This window comes from Onychomys torridus, chromosome 1 (assembly GCF_903995425.1).
Source record: "Onychomys torridus chromosome 1, mOncTor1.1, whole genome shotgun sequence".
NCBI classification, from domain to species: Eukaryota; Metazoa; Chordata; class Mammalia; order Rodentia; family Cricetidae; genus Onychomys; species Onychomys torridus.
In genome coordinates this window covers 124,569,479-124,593,217 of record NC_050443.1, presented here as the reverse complement: position 1 = coordinate 124,593,217, position 23,739 = coordinate 124,569,479, and the positions used below count along the sequence as shown (strand labels likewise).

The 23,739-nt window shown below is 42.7% G+C and overlaps 2 protein-coding genes across 3 annotated transcripts in view; one reads left to right on the top strand and one right to left on the bottom strand.

The window, feature by feature from the left end:
• The window catches only part of LOC118592411 (RNA-binding protein 14), a 57,339-nt gene extending 36,654 nt beyond the window's left edge, over window positions 1-20,685 (top strand). Inside the window, exon 3 of the mRNA XM_036201378.1 lies at window positions 19,562-20,685. Within this exon, the coding sequence (XP_036057271.1) occupies window positions 19,562-19,662 (101 nt within the window). The 3' untranslated portion in view covers window positions 19,663-20,685. The remainder of the gene's footprint in view (window positions 1-19,561) is intronic.
• On the bottom strand, window positions 13,541-23,335 carry LOC118592446 (RNA-binding protein 4B). Of its 2 annotated transcripts, none has more exons than XM_036201429.1 (4): window positions 23,201-23,335; window positions 22,132-22,555; window positions 17,069-17,739; window positions 13,541-14,127 (listed from the first exon to the last, which is right to left on the bottom strand). In XM_036201429.1, exons 2-3 carry the CDS (start codon window positions 22,541-22,543, stop codon window positions 17,078-17,080), a joined length of 1,074 nt encoding a protein of 357 aa, XP_036057322.1. In that variant the 5' UTR covers window positions 22,544-22,555; window positions 23,201-23,335; the 3' UTR covers window positions 13,541-14,127; window positions 17,069-17,077. The 2 variants fall into 2 exon arrangements, with proteins under 2 accessions (XP_036057322.1, XP_036057330.1); XM_036201437.1 differs by having other exon boundaries at window positions 13,568-15,131; window positions 23,201-23,318.
• Window positions 23,336-23,739: the final 404 nt, after the last annotated feature.

Here is a 23,739-nt window from a genome sequence, read left to right as displayed (position 1 = left end):
TTTGTTTCATGTATTTGTTTTGCCTACGTGAATGTCTGTGTGCCATGTTCATGCCTAGTGCCTTCAGAGGTCAGAAGAAGAGCATGAGATTCCTTAAAACGAGTTATAGATGGTTGTAAGTCACTATGTGGGTGACAGGTCCCCTCAAGAGCAGTAAGTGCTCCTAACCACTAAGTAATCTCACTAGCTCCACTTTTTACACTTCTGTACAATTTACATTGTAAATTTTTGTTTATTTTGCATGTGCGTGCGTGTTACCCTCGAGGCCTGAAGAGAGGCATCATATCCCCCTAAACTGTAGTTACCAGCCATTGTAAACTGCCATAGGGATGTTGGGAATGAAACCCAGGTCCTCAGCAAAAGAGTAGCAATTGTTTAACTCCTGAGTTTTCATTCTAGTCCCATATTTTAAATTTATTTGATAAACAGTGTGAGGTGAGTGGCTGACTTTGCTATTTCGATGATCATTTAGTTAAAAAGGGCCAGTGAGTTGTTTCAGTGAGTTAAAGATGATTAACTTGAGTTCAATCCCCAGATCCTTTGGTGGAATGAGAGGCCTGACTGCTGAAAGTTGTCCTCTGGCTTTCACATGTGTACATTTTGATATATGTATACATCCATACATAATAATAAAGTTTCAGCTACAGCATGGCTAGGGAATTGTGGCTTTTTATTTTTGGTGGTGTTGAGGTAGGGTCTCTATATAGACCTGCCCTGAAGCTTGCTCTGTAGACTAGGCTGACCTTGTACTCTCACATCTTCCTGCCTCTGCCTCCTAAATGCTGGGACTAAAGGCCTGCACTACCATGCTTGTGTTTTTTTGGTTTTGTTTTGTTTGGAATGAAGGATGCCTCCTACCCTGTAATTAACACCTTCATCTCCAGGGAAACTACTGCTCTAGATCAATTTAACATACAACCTCTGGGGGCAGAATCAGGCATGGAGTAAATTGGGCTGGAGTGTTTTGATTGTTAATAGACTTGTGTAATTCAGGATGCTTTATCTTCTGGAGGAACTTGGTTAAGGATTTTACTGTCAGAACCTGGAGTTCTTCCTAGGTCAATTATCATATAATGCCCAGGGTCTGCTCTTCAGAATTGAATCCATAGGGCCTGTTAGTCATACTGGGTAACATTTCCTCTCCTCACCTGTTCCTTCTCAGTCTAGTAATAGTTTACAGTTTTGGTGGGCAACATGCAAACCTAGTTTGTATCAGGAACATAGTTTTTACATTTAGTTTTGTACTAGGGACTGAACCTAGGGCTTTATGAATTCTAGCAAACACTTGAAGCCACATTTCTGTTGTGTGTGTTGAGGAAGGGGTTCATGCAAAAGCTTGTATGTGTGTGAGGCCAGAGTTTGAAACAGATCCACCTTCTTTTTTTTTTTTTGAGAGGGTCTCTGTAGCCTTAGCTGTCCTGGAAATTGGTATGTAGACCACACCAATGTCCAACTTAGCAGAGATTCTGCCTCGGCCCCTTAATACCCTGCTGGTATTAAAGCTGTATACCACCATGTTTGGCCTCTTCATCTTTAAAAAAAAATATTTTAGATTTTGTGGTGGTGGTGCACACCTTTAATCTTGGGTGGCAGAGGCAGGCCGATCTCTGTGAGTTCGAGGTCAGCCTGGTCTACAGATTGAGTTCCAGGATGGCCAGGGCTGTTAAACAGAGAAACCATGACTTTGCTACTTTTTGTAGCAAAACCTTTTCTATTGTTTGCTTTCCAGTTATTGCTTCAGTGTTTTGTTTTTTACATTATTTTTTGTATGTGTAGGGTGCTTGTGTGTCCTGTGGCATCTATGTGGAGGTCAGCAGACAGCTTGTAAGAGTTGGTTCTTCAGTATGGGTCCTAGGGATGGAGTCGGGTTGTCAGGATAAAAGGCAGAGCCCTTCCTTGAGTTTTCTCAACCACTCCAGAGTTGGCTCTTCACTAAGCCGTGTCATTTTTCATTTTAAAAGACTGTTCTGTTTGTCCTACATGATATCTTCGCCACCAAGGCTTAATGGAAGCTCCGTCATCCAAATAAGCTTTATATTAAAGACAGTAAATACAGTAAATAAGAGAATTAAGATGTATAGCATTGTAGTGCATAGTAGTGTTAGAGGACATGGAGAACTGGAGAACTTTATATATGTCCATGGTTTTATAGTAAGCGAGGTCTAACTTTTTTTTTTTTTTTTTTTTTTTTTTTTTTTTTTTTAAGAAAGAAATATAGCTAAGATTTAAAATGAGAGGCAAACAGATACCTGGGGAGAGAGTTATAGGTAAGATAGCTTTAGCAGAGACTCCATATACCTGGCCCCTTATAACAACAGTAAGGAAGGAGGTAACAAGAATGGTCAAGGTGGCAGGGATGGGACTGATCATTTCAGGCCTCCTTTAAAAATGGGATGAATTTGTGTTGCAGGGTTTTAGGCAGAGTAGTAATGTGATGTAAATTTAAGGAAAAATTGGTATTGAGTAAATCAACCCAGGGCCTTGTGCACGCTAAGTGTAATGTCCCTAACACTGAACACATACATCTCCAGACTTTTATTACAAGGTCTGGCTGGCTAAGTTAACTGGGCTAACTCTCTGTAGCCTCGGCTATCCTTGAATTTAGGATCTTCCTGCCTCAGCTTTCTAGATTGCTGAAGCTAATGCCACTAAACCCAGATCTCCTGAGTTTGAGGCCTGCCTGGTCTACAGAGTGAGTTCTAGGACAGCCAGGGCTACACAGAGAAACGATCAGGATCTTAAAAGTTGTCCTCAAGGGGTTGGAGAGATGGTTTGACATACCCACATTAGGTAGCCCACAACTACCCATAAGTTTCAGGACCTCTGCCTCCAAAGCACACACACATACACATACATAAAAATTAAAAGTGTTTATTTTCTCAAATACTTTTGTCCTCCCTTCAGGATTCCAATACTATTATATCTGCATGTTTTACATTGTCTCATTACTTCCTGATACTTGTTCATTTAAAAACAAGGGTTGTCAAGATGGCTCAGTAGGAGTTGGGGATTTAGCTCAGTGGTAGAGCGCTTGCTAGATAAGCGCAAGGCCCTGGGTTCGGTCCTCAGCTCCGGCAAAAAAAAAAAAAAAAAAGATGGACCAGTAATTAAAGGCACAAAGATTATTAGTCTATACTAACTGTACAATTTTGGATTTCATTATATTTTCATACATGTATATAATGTATTTTGATCATAATTCACCACTACTTGCACTGCCTTTTTAAAAGATTTAATTAATGTGTGTCTGGGTGTGTGTTATGTGCACATGAATGCAGTCTCATCAGAGGCCAGCAGAGGACATCAGATCCCTTGGAGCTGGACTTACAAGGTTGTTAGCTGCCCAGTTTAAGTGTGGGAACCCTTAGTCTGCAAGAGCAGTAAGCAGCTCCTAATGCCCGAGTCTACTCTTCAGCCCCTTACTTCTCTTCTCTTGTTACTCTTCAGCTCTCCTTCATCCTCTTCTTCCCATCTAATTCTCTACCCTTCTACTTGGTGTTTTTTCTTTTTGGTCTCAGAAAGTTTATTTAGGACTGCTTACAGCAGCATGGGTAACTGAAGAAAGTGTCTCCCTCCCCTAGCAATATTACTGATGAGGATCTATAATATAATGGAATGTTGATAGTCCCAATTTTGTACAGGCCTTAATGAAGTAATCAGTGCTGTTGTGAGTTCATTAGTTTAACATCCAGGTCAGGAAGACAGCATTTCCCAATGCCATCTCCCCTCATTCTTACATTCCTTTTCTGTTTGTTTGTTTGTTTTGTTTTGAGAGATAGGGTTTCTCTGTATGACAGCTCTGGCTATCTTGGAACTCTTTGTAGACTAGGTCGCCTCAAATTCAGAGATCCTTCTACCTCTGCCTCCTGAGTACTGGGACTAAGGCATGCACCACCACCACCCAGCTCTTAACATTCTTTATGTGCCCTCTTCATTGATATTTCCTTAATTCTGGATGGTAAGTATAACATGTCCCATTTAGGGCTGAGTATTCAACATAGTTAATTCTTCATACTTGACCCGTTAACAAGTCTCAACCACAATTGCTGTCATCTGCAAAAAGAAGTTTCTTTGACCAAAGCTGACAGTAGCATTATTTGGGCATAAACATGAATGCTAAAAACAACAGTAGTAGCTTTCTCTCTAGGGCCTATGACTTACCCAGTCATAGGGTTCTGTGACTAGGTGAGAGTTCTCTTCTGTGGAGTGGGCTCTGACCAATCGGAAAGTGGTTAACTGTCCTCCTCATAGCTGTCGTGCTGTTACTGTATCAGTAGGCATATTTTGGCTGGCAAGTAAGTGCAACACACTGCTGAATAAGCCTGCTGATTACTTTTCTCCCCAAATTGGTTTTGAACTCCCTATATAACACAAGATGATTTTGAACTTGTGATCCTCTTGCCTGTACCTCTTCAGTGCTGAGATTACAGGTGTACTGTCTTAAACTTGGCTTAATTCACTTAATTTCATACAATGCACTATACTGGTTTTGAGTGCAGGTCAAAACATTTTGACAAACACACATTAACAAGTGGTGGTGATAATCACCACAATCAAATTGAAGGTCATTTTTGTCTACAAAAACTGTGTGGTGCTTTGAAGTTAATCTCAACCCCTGATCAGTTCTTAGCTTTAACATAGTTATATAGTCTTCCAGGGCCCTTCCAATCTCTTCTGAGTTTTCTCTTTCCCTCTCTGACCTCTTGATATAGGAGGCTCCAGAGAGCTCTTACATTTTGTTCTTTGTCATCTTCCTGTCTCCAGTACACTTAACATGAGCCAGGGCTTGCTATATTCAGAAATTCCCCATTTTCAGCTCAGATTCTCCTGGAAAAATTTCAGATTTATGTCTTATTGCTCATTTGACCTTCTTGTTTGTGTGATGCTTCAAATTAACTAATTTCTACAACTTGTCATATAACTCAATTTCTAGGCTCCCTCCACTATACACCCTCTTGTAGCCTTCCAGCTCAGTTTGTTGTTGCTCTACTGTTTCAGGCACACTACACTGATGTTCTGAAACATGTTAGATCCCCCTTTCCCTTTGCATTTGGATCTGTCGGTGCCCTTTCCCTTTGCATTTGGATCTGTCGGTGCCCTTTCTAATGTTATACCACTCCATGTCACAACCCCATAGTTCAAGGGACAAATCTGCACTCTCAAGTATGTATTTCCTGGGGCTGGTGAGCTGATAAAAGCCCTGCCTGTTACTTCAGTTAGTGCCAAGACATCCTGACTATATTTGTAATTTCTCTTTGCAGACAGTAATCCTTAGTAAATCTTACTGGCTGTTGGGAAGAAGAATAATATGTACTTACTGGTACATAGCTGTAATCTTTAATCACTCAAGAGACTTAAGGTAGGAGGGTCAGAAGTTCAAAGGTTGCCTGAGCTACATGGAGTGAATTCAAGGCCAGCCTAGGAACTTATAAGTTTCAAGCAGAGGACTCTCTCTTAACAAGTCCAAGAGTACTTGGCATATGGCATACTAAAACACTAGATTTAGTCCTATATTTTACCAAGGGGTGGGGGTGGTGAGCTATGATTATATTTGCCTGTTCTTCAGTCTTCTGGGCTGTTTTACAATCTCCCTCTAGATCAGTATTTTTCTGGATAGCTCCATCTCAGCTGTGACATTTGGCAATGGCTAAAGGCTACGTGTGCCTAGTGTGTGTATTTTGTGGTACTTGACCAATTTCTTTGCTCATTCATTGACTATTTTCATAAAACTGGGAGACAGATAGGAAATTTTCTGCCCTAGTATAAATATATATATAATATATAAAAATAAAAATATATGCCCCAGCTTCTACTGCTGAGCTCCAACCACTACAAGCCCAATTTACTTCCTGCAACACATAAAATGGGCAGTTGGTAGTAAATATTTTATGGAAACTATCTCTTGAATATACCACCTCTGCCTTTTCTACCCCAGCTGGTTCATTTCTTTTTTAAACTATGTTTTACATGCATATATATGTGTGGTGTGTGTATGGGTGTGTCACTCAGGTCCTCTGCAAAAGCAGCCAGTGTTCTTTTATTTTTGTTGTTGTTGTTGGTGGTGGCATCTCTTTGTAGGTCCTGGATGTCGTTATGCTCACTATGTAGATCAGGCTTGCCTTGAACTCGAGACTCTCCTACCCTCTGCCTCCAGCATATGGGATTAAAGGTATGTACCATTTCCCCTTGCTAAAAAGCAGACAGTGCTCTTAACTGCCTTAGCATCCATTTGTATGCCAAAAACAAAAACAAAGCAAACAAACAAAAAAAAAAAAACCTGAATGACATTCGAGGACCAGATTCTGGATTCTAGAGTAGTACTACAGGACTCAAGGATGGTCACTTGTAGGCTAGAATTATCCCAGCCAGTGAGTTTAAGAGTTTAGCAATCTAAAGCTCCGTGTAATGGCTTACCCCTTGAATATCGTACTTGGGAGACAGGAGGACTGCCACAAATTTGATCTCAGCCAAGTCTACATAGTAAATTCCTGAGATACAATAATAAATACCCTGTCCCCCAAAAATCAAACAGCACCCTAGAAAGGCAAATATGTGGATGTATCTTAGGCCTCAGGAGTGCCCTGTCTCTTGGAGAGCAAATAGGGGAAGTATGACATGCCCCAGGAGTGCCCTGTTACTTGGAGATGCAAGACCTAACGGCAGAGCTGCTTCCCTCAGCCTGACTGACCTGGGTCCTGCCTGCAGCTTCATTTCTCCTATTTTATTTTTTTCAAGACTTTTTTTGTTTTTTGAGACAGGGTTTCTTAAGTGTAGTTTTGGTGCCTGTCCTGGATCTTGCTCTGTAGACCAGGCTGGCCTCTAACTCAAAGAGCTTCGCCTGGCTCTGCCTCCCGAGTGCTGGGATTAAAAGTGTGCGCCACCACCGCCCGGCAAGACTGTAGTTCTGGCTGTCTTGGAACTCGCTATGTAGACCAGGATGGGTTCAGAGTCACAGATAGCCACTTGCTCCTGATTCCCAAGTTCTGGAATTACAGGCATGTGCCACTACACCTGGTTCACGTCTCCCTCTTGATAGTTCCAGCCACTGCCAGCTGCCTAGTTGGCCTTGATATATGAAGAACGAGAACTCTTTCTAATGTGTGTATGGCAGCAGGATTCTAGCTTTTCAGGACCTTTGCCAGTTGCTGATAGGTGTTTCAGTTTTTTGTCCTTTGGTTTCCTAAGGTAAACAAGCACCAGGAATTGGAGTGGGGGCTTTTCTTTACTGTAAGGTACAGTAAATCATTTAGCATTCCTAAACTTTAGTTCCTTTAATTACTGGGAGAGCCAAATACAATCATTTGGTCTTATGATTAGCAGAGGTGATGGTGGATATGTGAATTCTATTTGGTCTGGATCCTTAAAGGTCCATCAAACTGAAGCACTCTTTAGAATTCACCTTGCCAATCTTTTGTTCATCCTGTGAGTTCTTGGAGTGGATTCTGTTTCCTGCACTTGAGTTCCCTTGACATAGGCACAGATTGACAAATAAGTGATTCTTCCCTGGGATATGTTGGGTTTTTTGTTTTCTTTTCCTTTTCAAATTTCCAAGAACAGTAAACTCCCCGAGGATCCTACTGAGTGAAATTCTGAAAAGCCACAAACCTAGGCAGACTGCTTCCCTTTGGGAGGATGGGGTGGCATTTTGCAGACAACCAACCTCTTTCTGTCCTTGGGAAAAGCTCCTTGCAGTACATTGCTTTCTTTTCTGTGCCTGTCTTCACTGTGTCGCTGGAAATCAGAGGAAAGTAGTAGGTCAAAGGCTGTCTCAGGCAGACCTAAAAGATGAAGCAAGGCTTTGTTACAAGAGCTTGTGCCAAGCAGAGCTGAGCCTTAGTACTTAGCAATTCTGTGCTCCCATCCCAACCCCAAAAAGGCATTGCACTAACACCAGGAAGTTTTCACGGAACCTGGCTGCTTTTCTCCCAGACAGTGAAAAAATTTAAGTCAGCATTTACTTTCCCTTGTATGTGTGTTTCACAGAATGCTGCTGCTATGGCTGAGCCTCGCTTGGGTCAGTACCCAGGGCTCTGCCTCACACAGCCAACACACAGGATAGTCTGTAACTCAGACTATCCTTGAGTTCACTGTGTAGTAGAGGATAACTTTAAATTCTTGATCCTGCTACCTTTACCTCTCAAGTCCTAGGATTGCAAGTGTGTTCACATCATCAGGATTTCCATTCTTAGTCTTTAAGTAAGTGGTGGCAGCAATGCACTATTAACCCAGAATTTGATTTCAGACCTGTGTTCCTAACCTACCTTTTATATTCATCTCAGTGGTCTCTAAGATCTCCAAGTGACTCTGTCGTCCCGTGTTCTCTACTATTTCATTCAGACATGGCCTGGCCCACAGCATGTGCTCAGCCACTGTTGAATATAAAAGTCAGCTTGATCGATTTCAGAGATTTAAGCCCTCCCCCCAGACTGCCACCTGATAATCTTTTATCTGTGAACCATTTCCTAGCTACAAGGTATTGTTTTAGACCTCATCTACGATCTGTTCTTTTCTTTTCCATCAGTGATCTCTAAAGAAAAATTAATGAGCTTATGATAAATCTGTGTCTTCTAAAAAAATCCTTCACAGTCTTCTACAAGGCTCAGCATGAGTGGCTCCCATCACTTACTCTTATGGTTTCCTCCACAACTTTGCTCAGTCCTCAGAGCTACCTTTGTGGCTGATGGGTGTGTCTCCCTCCCCTTCATTTGGGATAGCCGCCCTCTATAGGACTCGGATGTTTATATATTAGAGTATATTTGGCCTTTCACAGTGCTTAGCACAACTGAATTAAGGTTCACTTCTTTAGTAGGTACACATTGATCACCATATTCTGGTACAGAGCAGGAGTTCAAATATCAGATAAAGTTCAGGAGCATTTAGAGTGAGAGGTCTCATGGGACTTGGAAAGTCTATGTTGAGAAACTTCATCTTGGTTAATGAGAGGAATTTGTACCTACAATGTGCAGCTTCTAATGGAAGAACTGAAGTTTAGAAATAAAAACATCTGTTTACTCCTTGGCAGTTCTAACTGGCTGAATACTTAAGCCTTTCTCAAGGTTTATTTATTACGGAGAAGTGAAAGGAAAAAATTTCTTAATATAATTTTACTATCAAATTATAGTAGTCCTTAGCCTCTTAGATTATATAAAGTTTTATGGAGCTGGAAAGATGGCTTAGCATGCTACCCTTCCAGAGGACTTGAGTTTGGTTCACATCTCCCCCCTACCCCCATGGTGGCTCACAACCTATAACTACAGCTCCAGGGTATCCAATGCTCTCTTTTGGCATTGATGGGCACCTGCCTAGACATGGCATATAGTCACACAGATACACACATACACATAAAAAATGTATTTTTTTCCCCCTAAGGCAGGGTTTCTGTGTAGTTTTGGTGCCTGTCCTGAATCTTACTCTGTAGACCAGGCTAGCCTCAAACTTAAGAGATCCACCTGGCTTTGCCTCCCGAGTGCTGGGGTTAAAGGCGTGTGCGAATGTAAATTTTTTGAAAATTGAATTTCTGAGTACTACTAGATATAGTTTAAATACTTAAGATTTACATGTGGCTGCAGACTGAACAATTCAATACAAGTTTTCCCAAGTCTTATCTGGCCATGGCGCTATAGAACTATTTATATAGGTTTTTTTCCTTGCATGTTCTGCCAATGATTTGAGGGTGAAGGGGATCAAGATAAATTAAACTACCTACCATGTTAAATTTGTCTGTCAAAACCTAACACAGAGTACCACTTGAGATTCTGGTGTGGTCAATACCTGCACATTTTTTGTTGGTTTTCTGTTTTGTTTTGTTTTTTGAGACCGAGTTCTAGAGCTTTCTATTTAGACCAGGCTGGCCTCAAACTTAGAGAGATCCTCCTGCTTCTACCTCCCAAGTCCTAGGACTAAAGGTGTGCACCACCATGTTTGGCTTGATAGCTACACATCTTTATTGTTTTGCCTGGTAGTATGCATACCAATCACAAAGAAGTATCAGTGGCTTTGTCTTAATTTCGTTTGTGTGATAACAGGGGTAGTCCTACCTTTCTATGGAAGGTTACAATTAATACGAGCTTTTTGTACTTCATTTGCTAATTGGAGTGTGGGCATGGACTTCTTTCTATACATTGTCATTCTGGCCTCTACTCAAAAAGTCAGAAAATTATTAAGCATCAAATATGTGGAGTTAGAAGTGGTATACTCTGTAACAAAGCATGAGAGCGGGTGGTGACAGTTTGAGGACAGCCCGGATAACAAAGTGAGCAAGACCCCATCTCAAAGGAAGTCCAAGGGGCTGGAGAGATGGCTCAGCTGTTAGAAGCACTGGCTGCTCTTGCAGACCATTGGGGTTTGATTCCCAGCACCCATGTGGTAGAACTGTCTACAATGCCTGTTGTAGGTGATCCAGTGCCCTCTTCTGACCTCCACAGATACTAGGCACATGCAGGCAAAACAACCATTCACGTAAAATAAAATCTTTTTAAAAAGTAGAATGTGAGAGCTGGAGAGATGGCTCAAAGGTTAAGAGCACTGACTGCTCTTCCAGAGGTCCTGAGTTCAATTCCCAGCAACCACATGGTGGCTCACAACCATCTGTAATGAGATCTGGTGCCCTCATCTGGCCTGCAGGCAGGACATGCTATACACATAATAAATAAATAAATCTTTAAAAAAATTTTTTAAAAAAGTAGAATGGGTGGGGTGGGATTAACTTAGGGGGCAAGTACATTAGGCACACACAAGGTTCAGTATTTGATCTCTGAAAATTTCACATGTAATCAGAATGTTCATGCCACCGTTTCTGTATAGGTTACAGTAAAGCTTACGCAAGGTTTATTCCATCATTCAGTTTTAATATATAGGAGCTAAAGACCTTCAAAGTGTTGACTTAAAATTTTTCTTGGGCCAGGTGGTGGTGGTACACACATTTAATCCCAGCACTGTAGAGGCAGAGGCAGGAGAATCTCTGAGTTCCAGTACAGCCTGGTCTACACAGAAACCCTGTCTCATGGAAGAAGAAAAAAACAAAAAACAACTTGGGTTAGTTTTAGAGGCTTATGCCTTTAATTCCACCACTTGGGAGATTAGAAGCAGGAGAATCAGGAGTTCAAGGCCAGCCTTAGCCATATTGCAAGTTAAGAGGCCACTCTGGGGTAATTGAAATGCTAAAAAAGAAAAAAAAAAATTGTTTTTTAAATTGGGGATGTAGCTCAGTTGGTAGGGTGCTTGCACACTACACATGAAGTCCTTGGTTTGATCCCCAGGACTGCATAGAACTAAGTGCAATGGTACATGCGTATAATCCCAGCACTCAGGAAGCAGGATGATCAGGAGATGAAGGTCCTCTAAAGCTATATAGTGAGCCTAAAATGAGGCTAGGCTACCCTGTCTCAAAAATTAAAGTGCTTATTGCTCAGCCATAAGACCAGAGGTCAGATCCTTAGGACTCTTGGAAGAATTGGGTGCTGAGGTGAACACCAGAGTTGGGAGATGTAGAAAGGGGAGACAAGAAGATCCTAGGACTGGTTGGCCAGCTAATTTAGCTAAATATCCTGTATTGACCTCTTATTCCAGCCTGTGTATATACATATACAGACCCCCCCCCCCAAAAAAAAAAAAAAAGATTATTTCTGCTTTTTTGAGACAGAGTTTGTGTGTGTAGCCTGACTATCTTGTAACTTGAGTTGTGGACCAGGATGGCCTTGAATTCATGTGCACTTTGCACAACTTTGTTTTTTTCAAGTTAAAGTTTTTAGAAGGGCCAGTTAGACAGGTATTTGCTGCAGAAGCCTGATCCCTAGAACCTATGGTAGAAGGGCAGAACCACCCTACAAGTTTTCTTCTGACCCGAGTGCTCCTGCACTGGCACTCAGGCACCCACATTCATTCCCTCTTCCCTCCCCCCAATAAATAAATAAAACTTCAAAATTAAGAGAGGCTGGAGAAATGGTTGAGTTTTTCTGAGATTGGTCCCAAAGCTCAGGCTATCTTCATTTGCTATATAGCTAAAGCTGACCTCCAGCTTCTGATAGTCCTCTTATACGGAGTGCTGGAATTACAGGTATATGTGCTGGACTCAGCCTATTCTCTGTTCAAAGTATATTTTCTGATCCAGCAAAACTGCCTTACTGACCCAGGAGTAGTGGTGCATACCTGTAATCCTAGCACATTAGAGGTTAAAGGGGGTAGATTAGGAGTTCAAGGAAAGTGTCAGCTACATAGTGATTTCAAGACTAATGTCAACTACAGATCCTGTCTTAAAAACGACTCCTCCCATGCCCCCCCCCCCCCCGCTAAAATCAATCTCACATTCATTTTAGCTAAAGCATAATCCTAGCAGAAATATGAATACTTGGAGAAGTCATTTTAAGAGCTCCTAAGTCAGTTTACATGAATACACACACACACACACACACACACACACTCCCTCCCCTGCCTTTGCTGGTGGGAGAAAGAGGAAACTGACCCTGGGCTTTGTGCTTTACCATGTAGCTATATGCCTAGCTTTTTTCTTTTTTTTTTTTTTAAGTTACTGAGATTTTTATGTATATGGATGTTTTGCCTCATGCATGCAGTACCCTTGGAGGTCAGATGAGGACATCAGATTCCCTGGAACTGAAGTTACAGACAGTTGTGAGCCACCAATGTGGGTGCTGGGAATCAAACCTAGATCCTCTGGGAGAACAGTCAGTGCCCTTACTGCTGAGCTGTCTTTCCAGCACCTCTCCTTCCCCCAGTAAACACAGTATAAAGCATCCAGGAATGATGACTTCTATCTAATCCCAAGATTGCAGAGGCAGACGCAGGAGGATCTACACAAGTTGAGACTGGTCTGCTCTGTGGCACATGCCAGGGCCACATAGAGACAATTTGTCACAAAACACAGGAGTGGTGAAAGGGAGAGTGATTGGGGGGGGGCAGAGGGAGTGTTTTATCAAGCCTTCTGGGGAGGGTGTTAATCCAAGCCTAAAATGTTTGTTCTCTAAAAAATATTTTTAAAAAAATTTTTGTGAGTGTATGAGTGGCTGTATGTATATATGTATTTATGTACCTTGCTGTGCCTGCTTGGTGCCTGATGAGGTCAGAAGAGGGCATCAGATCCCCTGGAACTGGAGGTATATAGAGATGGTTGTAAGCCACCATGTGGGTGCTAGGAACTGAAATGCTTGCTTCTAAAGAGTGAGCTACCTGTTCAGCACACTATGATGTTAAATTAAGTCCACTTGATGGGATTTACTCTAGCTTAGCCTTCTCATGACACAGGATTTCCTTTGGGGCTTCTATCACCAGTGCGCTGGGTCCGCTGTAGAATAGCTCTGGTTATTTGGAGAAAGGAGCCTAGCCAGCGGCTGCGCGAAAGTGACCAGTGTCTCAAGACACAAGCTAACTTTGCTCAGCTGTCTATTTCTGAAACCATATTGCTCCACTCAACTGCCTTCTACATTTTAGGCATTCACTCATTTGAATTCTATAGCTCAAGCACAACCGGGAAAGAGAATCAGAAGACACTAGTGGTAAATAACAGTCACTCAATTAGGAAAAGATCAAGTGTTAGAAACATTTATTTGTCAAAAAAAAAAAAAAAAATGGGAGGAGTGGAATAAAACAAGGCTAAATTTCAGCTAATGCTATACCACGATCACAGGTCAGACAAAACCAGGAAAACAAAAAAACAAAACAAACAAACAAATCAAACTGAAACAACAACAAAACCCCAACGGTCCTAGCAACTTCAGAAATTGAGCTTCAGTGTTATAGTCCAGAGCTAACAGGAGTTAAAGGCTGCTCGCCACTACATGGTCATCTTAAAGGGAGAGGAGGTGCTGCAGGAAGGCGGGACCAAGGGCTCAACCCCTAGGGAGAGCAAGATTACGAGGGGCTCCACTGTACAGGAGAAAGGGGGACGCCAGCATGACCCTTACCTAGGGCTGCTCAGAGGCTGAGAATAAAGGACAGACAACTAGCATCGAGGAAGGAGAGTCAACTCAGAATTAAGAAAAGAAACATAGTTGGTCACAAATTCCTTTGTTTACTGAAACATGAAGCAATGGAAACATCCCGGCAAAGGGGACCGCGAGGACCAAGTTCTCATATATGACCGCAGCCCGAGGGTTCAGTCCGCAATTATCCTACCTGAAAGAAAGCACAACACAAGAGGCTTACACAATGCCTGGAGAGCAGCCTGGTTCCGAGTACAAGGGCCCTGGTCCCGTCCTGTATTCCAGGGGGGGAGAGGGAGAAACAAAAGAACAAAACAAAATCAAGTCAGACTGGGTTGAATGTGTATCCCACAAAATCACCCAGGAGTCTAATAGCTACATCTAGGAACCTGCTTACAGCTGTATGCTGTACAAGATGCAAACTCAGCTTTCTCCTGTCTTAACTTAGGTAACCCCTGTAGTAGAAGGCTACCACTGCTTCAAGGAAGGTACACATTTTCAATGACTACAGATTAATTTTGTAGGAATTTTGTCCAGGAAAAAGAAGCAAAAGATGGTAAGATATCAGATATAGTCAGTTTCTCTCTTTTCCTTTTTAAGAGATGGGATTTAATTATGTTGCCCACGATGACCATGAACTTCTGTTCTAAAGCAATCCTAAGTAGCTGGGACTACAGACATCCACCACCCATGCCCAGCCCAATTTTACATTACAAATGTTCCAAAGAAAACATTTTTTTAAAAAATGTAGTCACAAAGACTAGATAGAGTCTCAAAGAGCAGTTAGTCAGTCACCCTTTAAGTTATCTACATGGCACACTGTCAGTTCAGAACCATAGTAGCAGTAGTTTTCTAATTGACCAAATATCCCTTGACAAATCAAAAGAAGAAACCACTGCTAAGACTGTCTAATTCCTCCATTGATGATGGGAACTCCAGACACCAATGGCTGGGGGAAAAAAAAAGTTAACTCACACCAAGCTCCTCTACTTAATACAGACACAGGGCCAAATCTTGGTCTTGATCTGTGCCAATCGACTTCAAAAGCTGTGATGTTCTTGGATCAGTTCTGTTAGGGTGAGACCTGAATTTGGATCCCCAACAGTTGTAGAGTATTTCATCCTGGCAGCCTCATTAACATCAGGCTCCTGGGACTGCAACCAACTCAGGGTTATTCAGTCCATTTGAGGTTCACACCTGGAAGGTAAGTTTCTTTAAAAGTCATCACTAAAAAGAGGTTAGTTGAACAGCTACTGACTGAAGTTAAAATGCACTTTTAAAATGTCCTAACAGTACCCTTAAAGGCTATATTATACTAATTTAATATTTAACTTTTAAACATACTTAAAGTTATCTTAATAGATTAATACTAACTTTATCAGAGGTATCTCACGGTAGATCCAGCTGTAGAAATTAATAGCAAGCTCCATTCACATGCTGAGCACATGACTGAATGATGATCTTAAATCCCAAGTCTTACAACTCTACAGCATATAACTTAACAAACATACATGCCATTGTTTTCTTAACATACGAAGTCGGGATAAGTTGGGAACACTGGTGTCTCTGTGGTAATTTGTTTAACCGCATTGAAGGGGTTCTAACTCAAGTGATGCTCAACTTCAAAGTACAAGGAAAACCATGAGAGAACTGTATGTTGTAAATGCCATTTCCATTCTAATGAAGTTTACTTGTCTCTGAATAGCCCCAATTCTTGCCATTCTAACACTCTTTGTACACACTTCCTGAAATAGGGGAACATTAAATTTCCAGTGTCGCCACCTACAAGATTTTATATATATCAGAAATTATCAATTTATCTAATTCCTTGAGTGTTCCCTTAAAAAAAAAATTGCCGAAAGAAACAGGAATTCTATCATAGGCTACATCTTTGTAGGGCTTAAATGCCCACAAAACCATGCTGTGGGCTAGAAGAAGGACTTCTTGGAACACATCCTGAAAACATTGAGAACTGAAGTGTCTTAAAACATTAGGGCTTTATCTAATTTAAAAAGTAACACACCTAAGAACTTCATTTGATAAATGCTAATGACCCAAGAAATAGTTGGGTTTTGTGTTTTGTGACCGGAGTCTTGCTCTGTTTCCTAGACTTTGCTAGAACTTGCCGTTAAGTAACCTAGTCTATCGTCTTGTAATCCTTTTGCCTCATCCTGTCTGGTACTGGGATTACAGGTATGCACCACCATGTGCTACTCCAAGAAGTGTTTTATTAGCAAACTGGAAACCCTTGAAGTTAAAGGGTTAAAATTCTCACTGTGCTGTCCATTACTAGCTCCCTAATGTACCCTTTACCGCCACCACAGCAGTTTAGTAGTGGGAAGAATATTGATTTTATTATTTGTTTTGGTTTTTCAAGATAGAGTTTTTCTGCAGCCCTGGCTGTCCTATAGCTCACTCTGTAGACCTGGCTGGCTTCAAACTTAGATCTACCAGCCTCTGCCTCCCAAGTGCTGGCTGGGATTAAAGGTGTGTGCCAAAACTGCCTGGCTGGAAAAAGTATGAATCTAAGGTCTGAGTCTGAATTTTGGCTCTACCTCTCATTTTACCAGATGATCCATACGCAAAGTACTGATGCTCTCTGAGACTTAGTTCTTTCCTAAATGAGGAAATAACTGTTTATACAACAAAGGGCCAATATATGTTAGCTTCCCCACACCTCACTCCAACCCCCTACCCCATACCATGTTTCTGCTTACAACTTTTTTTTTCCTTTTTGGTTTTTTTTTCTTGAGACAGGGTTTCTCTTTGTAACTCTGGCTGTCCTGGAACTCACTGTGTAGACCAGGCTGGCCTCAAACTCAGAGATCCATCTGCCTCTGTCTCCCCAGTACCAGGATTAAAGGCATGTGACACCACTGCCTGGCTTGTTTACAACTTTTAAAATAATATTTTCACTAACTGAGCTTGTTACTATTTGAGAAGTAACACACTGGAATCATACTAACTCTTCAACAGGCTAAATAAACCTGTGGCTGAAACTACAGAAAATACTGAAAACATGTAATTTGTATATTTTGGGTAGGGTTTTGTTTGGTGTTCTGGCTCTCCAGTGAAGCAAAGGTCTCTTGTAGGCAACTAAATTCAAATTTCAACCACATTCACCCAACTCTCACCTCCAGTTTTTAAAAGGCTGAGTACCGTGCTCGGTCCACATACTGCTCCCGCTCATACCGAGCCATGTCATACAGAGAATTCCGTGTCGCTGCTGAAGCCTGAGACATCTCACTCTCTGGCCCATAACCGTAGCCCTCTCCAACTGCAGGGAGCACAGCTGCATTCCGACGTAGTGGGCTCCTGTCCCTTCCATAATAGGAGGAAGGGGCAGCGGCAGCCATGGCTGCTGAGGTGGCAGCTGAGCCGGAGTTCTGCAATAGGTGTCTGTCATAGGGATCAACAGAAGTGGAGTTGAGGTGACTGGGCACAGCTGAGCTCTGGACTTGAGGAAGATGAGACATGGTCTGCTCTGCATAATTGTATGCAGAAGCTGCAGCGGCTGCTGCCACAGCTTCATAAGATCGGACCCGGTAGCGCTTATAGTAGTCAAGTGCTCCATAGGCATCGTTGTAATACATGGATTCCCCATAACCCATGGTATAGGGCGTGCGCACTGCTCCATACTGTTCATTGTATTGCTCAGTAAAGTCTGCCACACGCCCTGTACGGTCTACTGGGCACTCTTTGGACCAGTGTCCTTCTTTCCCACACCGATAGCAACCACTCTGGTCTCCCATCCCAGGGGCAGTCCGAAGTCGACTAGTTGACAACTGCACATGCATTCGTTTGCCTTGAGGAAACAGATTAAAATTATTATTACTCATTAACACTTTTTCCCTCACCCAAATAAAAGTAAACATCATAGTTCTTAGAGACTAGTCATTTGCTGGTTTTTTTTTTTTTTTTTTTTTTTTTTTTTTTTTTTTTTTTTTTTTTTTTAACTAAGACTTACGTTACTACTTCCAAATCAAGCTAGATACCTAACAAAACCTCGCTTAACAGTGGTGTTAGAAGGCATCTTTTCCACCTCCAGTTAGGTCTAAGCTCAATGGAAAAAGCACACGCCTCTTAGCATGTAAGACAACCCTGGGCTCAACCTCCAGCACAGCATCACCCCAAACCCTACAACACTCCCAGTTCAACAGCAATCTTTTATCCACCATGTTTCTCCAGGAATGTGTGCAGGTGCTATGTTGGGTACTCAAGTCATACTTGGCTATCATTGGCTTCATCTGTACCTGTGGGAATTAAAAGGACCTCTGTAGATTTCAACCCCACCCCTAGTTTTTTCCTCAGGATCAGAACTATTTGAGCAAAGCCTCTTAGAAGAGTTAGATATTAAAACTACCAGCTTTTGGGGCTGGACATGCATCTCAATGGTTGAGCACTTGGCTCCTGTGTGCAAAGCCAAGTTCCATCCCCAGCACCACACAAAAATAAAGTAAAAATAGTACTATTTTTGTTGTTGTTGTTGTTTTTTGAGACAGGGTTTCTCTGTAGTTTTGGTGCCTATCCAGGATCTTGATCTGTAGACCAGGCTGGCCTCAAACTTAAAGAGATCCGCCTGGCTCTGCCTCCTGAGTGCTGGGATTAAAGGCGTGCGCCACTACTACCTGGCCCAGTACTAGCTTTTTAGAGACTGTGGTCCCATGTAAAAGAAGATCAACATTTTGGGATGGGTATAGTGACCCACACCTTTAATCCCAGCCCTTAGGAGGCAGAGGCCACCCCCTGGTCTACAGCCAGGACTACAGAGAACCTGTCTTGGGGGAAGGGGAGTACTCAAGCTTGTGACCCAGCTGTTAGTAGACAGTCTTCACAAGACCACTGATGATGCAGTTGACAGACAGCAAGCAGATGGCATTAATTCTCTGAAAGCATGTGGCCATCTGAGATTTTAAGTATTCCCAATCATATAGTTATTAAGGGCTACAGTGCTTGCTACATACTTATCAGAAACATTGTGTCCCCATTTATACTTCATATATAGAGTTCTCTAATTTAGAGGGTTAAAAGCCATTTGGCTTTCAAACAGATATAGTGACAAATACAGTGATTTTTACTGAAGTCTCAGCCCTCTTCCTGCTTTTCACTTCAGAGGATGAGAGTGCTTTACTTCATCAACATTCGTGGCAAAATCTATTTCTGTAGTTGTGGAAAGGATGCCAGTTAAGTTTTTGTTTTTGACCTAGAGCTAAAAACACATGTAATAAAAAAGGATAGGTGGCTCCATTGTTTTACACCTAGTCTTTCCAAAGGTTACAAGGGCTTTCAATTTTAAAATCTCAAATTCTGAAACAGTACTATATTTCTCTGTTATCTTTAGAAACAGAAGTTTTGCTACTCTACTAGATAGACAGATGGAACTCGTAAATTTTCTCAAACCTCCAAGTTACTGAAATTTGCCAGAAAACCAGCCCACTAAAGTATTTTCTCTTGAAAGCTGGAACAAAAGAGAGTATTAAAATGCTAAAAGGTGGGAAACTTAATTATAAATTCTAATTCTATCTTGGGTCAGAGTCCAAAGAAGACTGGAGATGTAGCTGACATACTAATGACCAATTGATGCTGAAACGACACCCCTAAATTCTTACATATCCTTCCCAATTCAGCTGCCCGGATGGTTACTTGGGAACAGCATCGTTATGGTTTCCAATTCAAACTGCATTCACTGCTGCCTGTGGAGAGGAAACATCTTGAAAGACCCAGGTAAACTCAGATTCTGTCTTTAGAAGTTATACAATGCAAGATATAAATTGTAGACAACCATTAATAAATGCATAGAAGTAAAGGTTCAAATGATGCTCAAAGTGGCACTTTTTAGACCAAAAAAACTTTAAATTGGACAGAATGTCAAATTGGCATCTAGATTGTATTTTCTGTAAGATATGTGACAGAATTATACATACAACCCCAGCACTCAGGAGTCTGAAGTAGGATTTTGAGTTTGAGAGCCAGCCTAGGCCATATGTCAAGAACCTGTCTCAACAAACAATTCATATCAAATACTAAATTTTCTGTTGCCACCTGGAAAAAAAATAGCTCATTACAAATATATCTGCATGTATAACTTGGAGTAAACCACTCTTCATAAGAGCCAGAAAGAGAACGTGAAGCCAAATAAATGATTCCTCTTTTTCAACTCAGTTTATTGTCTGTACTTTCTATGGAAGTGATTATATATGTACATATATAATAAAATACCTTTATTGCATTATTCAGATCCCCATTTCTTATGTAATTATATTTGTTACTAACTAAACAAATATAATGGTCAAGGAGCATAGTTCAGGGGTACTGTGTATATAACATACTCAAGACCCTGGGTTCAATATTCAGCACCCCACAACCAAACAAGAAAACCACATGACCCATCCCTCTAAGTTAACTCCTATTTCCCCATTTCCTTTAGAACTTAAAAGGGCATTTAATATTATACTATGAGAATTTATCTGCAAAGTTAGTACTTGGTTTTAAGTTTTTCCCATTTATTTTGTTACCTGATAAGTGAACCCTTCTTCAGGGATGGGAACATACAGGATAATGGTAGAGCACTTGCCCAGCATTCGTAGGCCCTCAGATTATACCAGAACCAGGGGGTGGGGGGTGGGGCAAGAAAACTCCTTCCGTTCCCGTCCATCCATGACCACCTTCCATAGCAAGTGAGAGTAATTAGGAATTTTTCAGTTGAAATGTGGTAGCACTGTTCTAAAGTAAAAGTAAAAATTAAAAAAAAGTTTAAGCCAGATGGTGGTGGCTTAAACTCTGTGAGTTGGAGGCCAGCCTGGTCTACAAAGTGAGTTCTAGGACATCCAGGACTTACACAGAGAAACCCTGTCATGGGGTAGGGTGGGGGTGGGAGAGTTTAACTATCACATTTTGAATATTTTTCTAACCAGAGTAGGAAAAATTCATAGTTGCAAATAGTGCTCATCTTTCATTATATATTGCCTTTATTGGCAAAATGTACTTACCATCTCATTCTACTCTCACTGTCATTCTTTGAAGGAGCCACATCAGAGATCACTATTTAATAATGAAGAAGAGCACAGAGGGGTACACAAGGCAACAACTTGTGCCCTAGGCTTAGGCCAGGGCATCAGTGATGAAACTATTATACACAATAGTGAACCTCTAGTAAGTTTCACTATTTGGATCCTTAGACTTTTCTGATTAACTTTCCCTTTTCCCCATAATTTCATTGTTTTCTAGGGTTAGCAGAGGATCTTTGTATATTTAACTTTTTTAGTGGTATTTATGGCAAAAAAAAAAGAGGGGGGGGGGTTGACTTAGGAACCAGATGACACTCAATAAAAGCCTTGTCGACTGTGCTAACCATGAACTTCTTGCAGTGTGGGTCTGTTAATACATTTCCCAATACAGTAACCATTTCCCCCTATGACTCCTGTATTCTTGAAATATGCCCACACCGGAGACTTCAATGAATTTAAATTCACTAGCTATATGTAGATTGTGGCTACTATAGTAACATAATTCCAGGGTTTTCAGACAAGATCCTGTGGTATTAATGATAATACATAGTTACTTATTGTCAATGTAAGCAATACAGTAAGCTCTATGATGCCCTCACTGGAATTTCCCCAGAAGCAAGACCATCATTCCCATTCAACCTTGAATTTCTATGGAAAAAAAAAATTAACCTGTTAGAGGTAAGTAATGATAAGTGGAGCACAAGAACCTATGGTATCTTTCCTGCCTTTGCTTGTAGTTCACAGACTCAACAAATTTAGACACTCTCCTCCAATTGGGCATATCACAGATTTTTCATACAGTGCTTCCTCTACATACTCTTTTTCCTCTTTGCTACCATCCATCATTCAAAGCATCAGAGCAAGAGCAGCAACTGAGTCTCCAGCCCTTTTCTCCCACTCCCTGCCCAGGCAGCTTAGATTTCTAGCAGCACTCAAGTGAATGAAGACCAGAGAAAGTAGCCCACAGTTTGTGACCCAACACAGTTATGGAGAAATCTCTTTGCAAACATAATGGGAAATGTTTACTTCCCTAAGAGTAAATTATACTTAAGATGGTAAATATCATCTATTCATTTCAATTAAAAGGCAATGGAGGAAGCCGCTCTCACGGCCCCATGGTCTTATGTTCTTGCCTCTGCCTTGAGCTAGACTCCACGAAGCTCTGCCACCCAAGCCCCAGAACAGTTCACCTTGAAACTCTGTGTTGTCAAGGCCCCTGATGGCCTCCACTGCATCCTCTGCCCGCTCCATGTGTACAAAGGCATAATCTTTCACGATGTCACATTCGATGACCGGGCCATACTCCTCAAACTTGGCCCGAAGCTCTTGGTTGGTGCACGTGGGGCTGATGTTGCCCACATGTAACTTGGTTGAAGCTTTGCTCTTATTCTTGCTGGCTTCCACATTGATGTTCACTCCGTGCAGCTTGTAGTGGTGCAGGTTGCGAATGGCATCCTCAGCGGCCGTCTTGTCCTCTATGTGCACAAAGCCATAGTTCTTAATGATGTCACATTCCAGCACCTTCCCGTACTGCTCGAAGAGTGAGCGGATCTCTTGCTCTGTGGCCTCCCGGGGCAGATTTCCAATGAACAGCTTCACCATCCTGACAAGAGCCTGGCAAATTACAAACAAGATTTCAAAAGTCAGGCGTGAAGTGAGACATGGCACAGCGCTGCAGCATTTCCATTTAATGGCCCCACTATTAATACCTTCCCGACCCTCACATAGTTATTCTTTTTGAGAGAGGAACAGCAGTTTGTTCCTAAGTAGTGTGCAAGCCGTGTGACAATGCCAACATAAGATTGGGGGGGGGGGGTAGAGTGCACAACAAGGTCCAACATCGCCGTGAGGTCAGGCACAGCTAATCTGCAAGGTTGGCTGCTTTCAAGGCTTAGCACGGGGAAGAAAACGCCAAGCAGAAAGCAAGAAACACCTCAATGTCCCTAGTTACAAGATTTTGGAGGGAAATCCGTGCGCCTGTCACAGCGCGGTATCACCTCCCACCACACTAAGAACGAAAAGCCCGCTTTCTCTTCCGCCCCACACCTGAACCCCTTCCTCGGCAGCCCTACCTTCAGCTCACGTCCCAACAAAGACTCTGCCCGACCCCCGCCCCGCCCCCTCCGGAGCCGGGCCCCGCCTCCTTCCGTTGTCTTCCCGGGACCTTCCTCCGAGGATGAGCAGCCCCGAACCCGGGCCCTCCCGAGGTCCGGCCAGGCCGGCTCTCGGCTCCCCACACACCCACAGCATCTCTCCTACCTCCGGGTGGTGCCGGCGGTGGCGGCGGGTCCCGCGTCAGAGAGAACCCTACAAAATGGCGACGGCCGCTCGAGCCTCGGCGCGACCGAGCGCTTTCTCGCGCGCCAGCTCACGCACGCGCGAGTGCGCGCCGCCCGCCTCCCCTCCCCCGCGGAGGAGCGGGGCGACCAATCCGGCCGCCGCACACAAGTGGCCGCCCCCGCGCGGGGGCGGGGCCGTGTGGTGACGGCACTGCGGAGCGGAGGTCAGCCCCGGCTAGCCAATCGCCTCCCTGGGAGAGGGTCGCGGCTGGCGCGTCAAAAGGGCTCAGGAAGCAACCACTGCCTTGGCGGAACCGGGAGCCCGGGGAGTCTAACCATCACAAAGGATCGTGCTATTCGGCCGCTGGCGAGGGAGGCAGATGACAAAGGGTTGTCTCACTGGTCCCGCTAGCGGGGGGTTCTCAACCTCCCTGGCGTCTGAGGGCGACGCTCCGAAGTCCAGGCACACATCGGAACCTGAGGGAGGGAGCGAGAACTCCCTTAAGACAGCTTCGTTTT

Excerpts from the sequence above, each read along its gene's own strand:
- LOC118592446 (XM_036201429.1), bottom strand. The coding sequence starts at position 22,543 with ATGGTGAAGCTGTTCATTGGAAATCTGCCCCGGGAGGCCACAGAGCAA. Across the intron at positions 17,740-22,131 it reads TGACAACACAGAGTTTCAAG|GCAAACGAATGCATGTGCAG; the intron begins GTGAACTGTTCT and ends TGTTTCCTCAAG.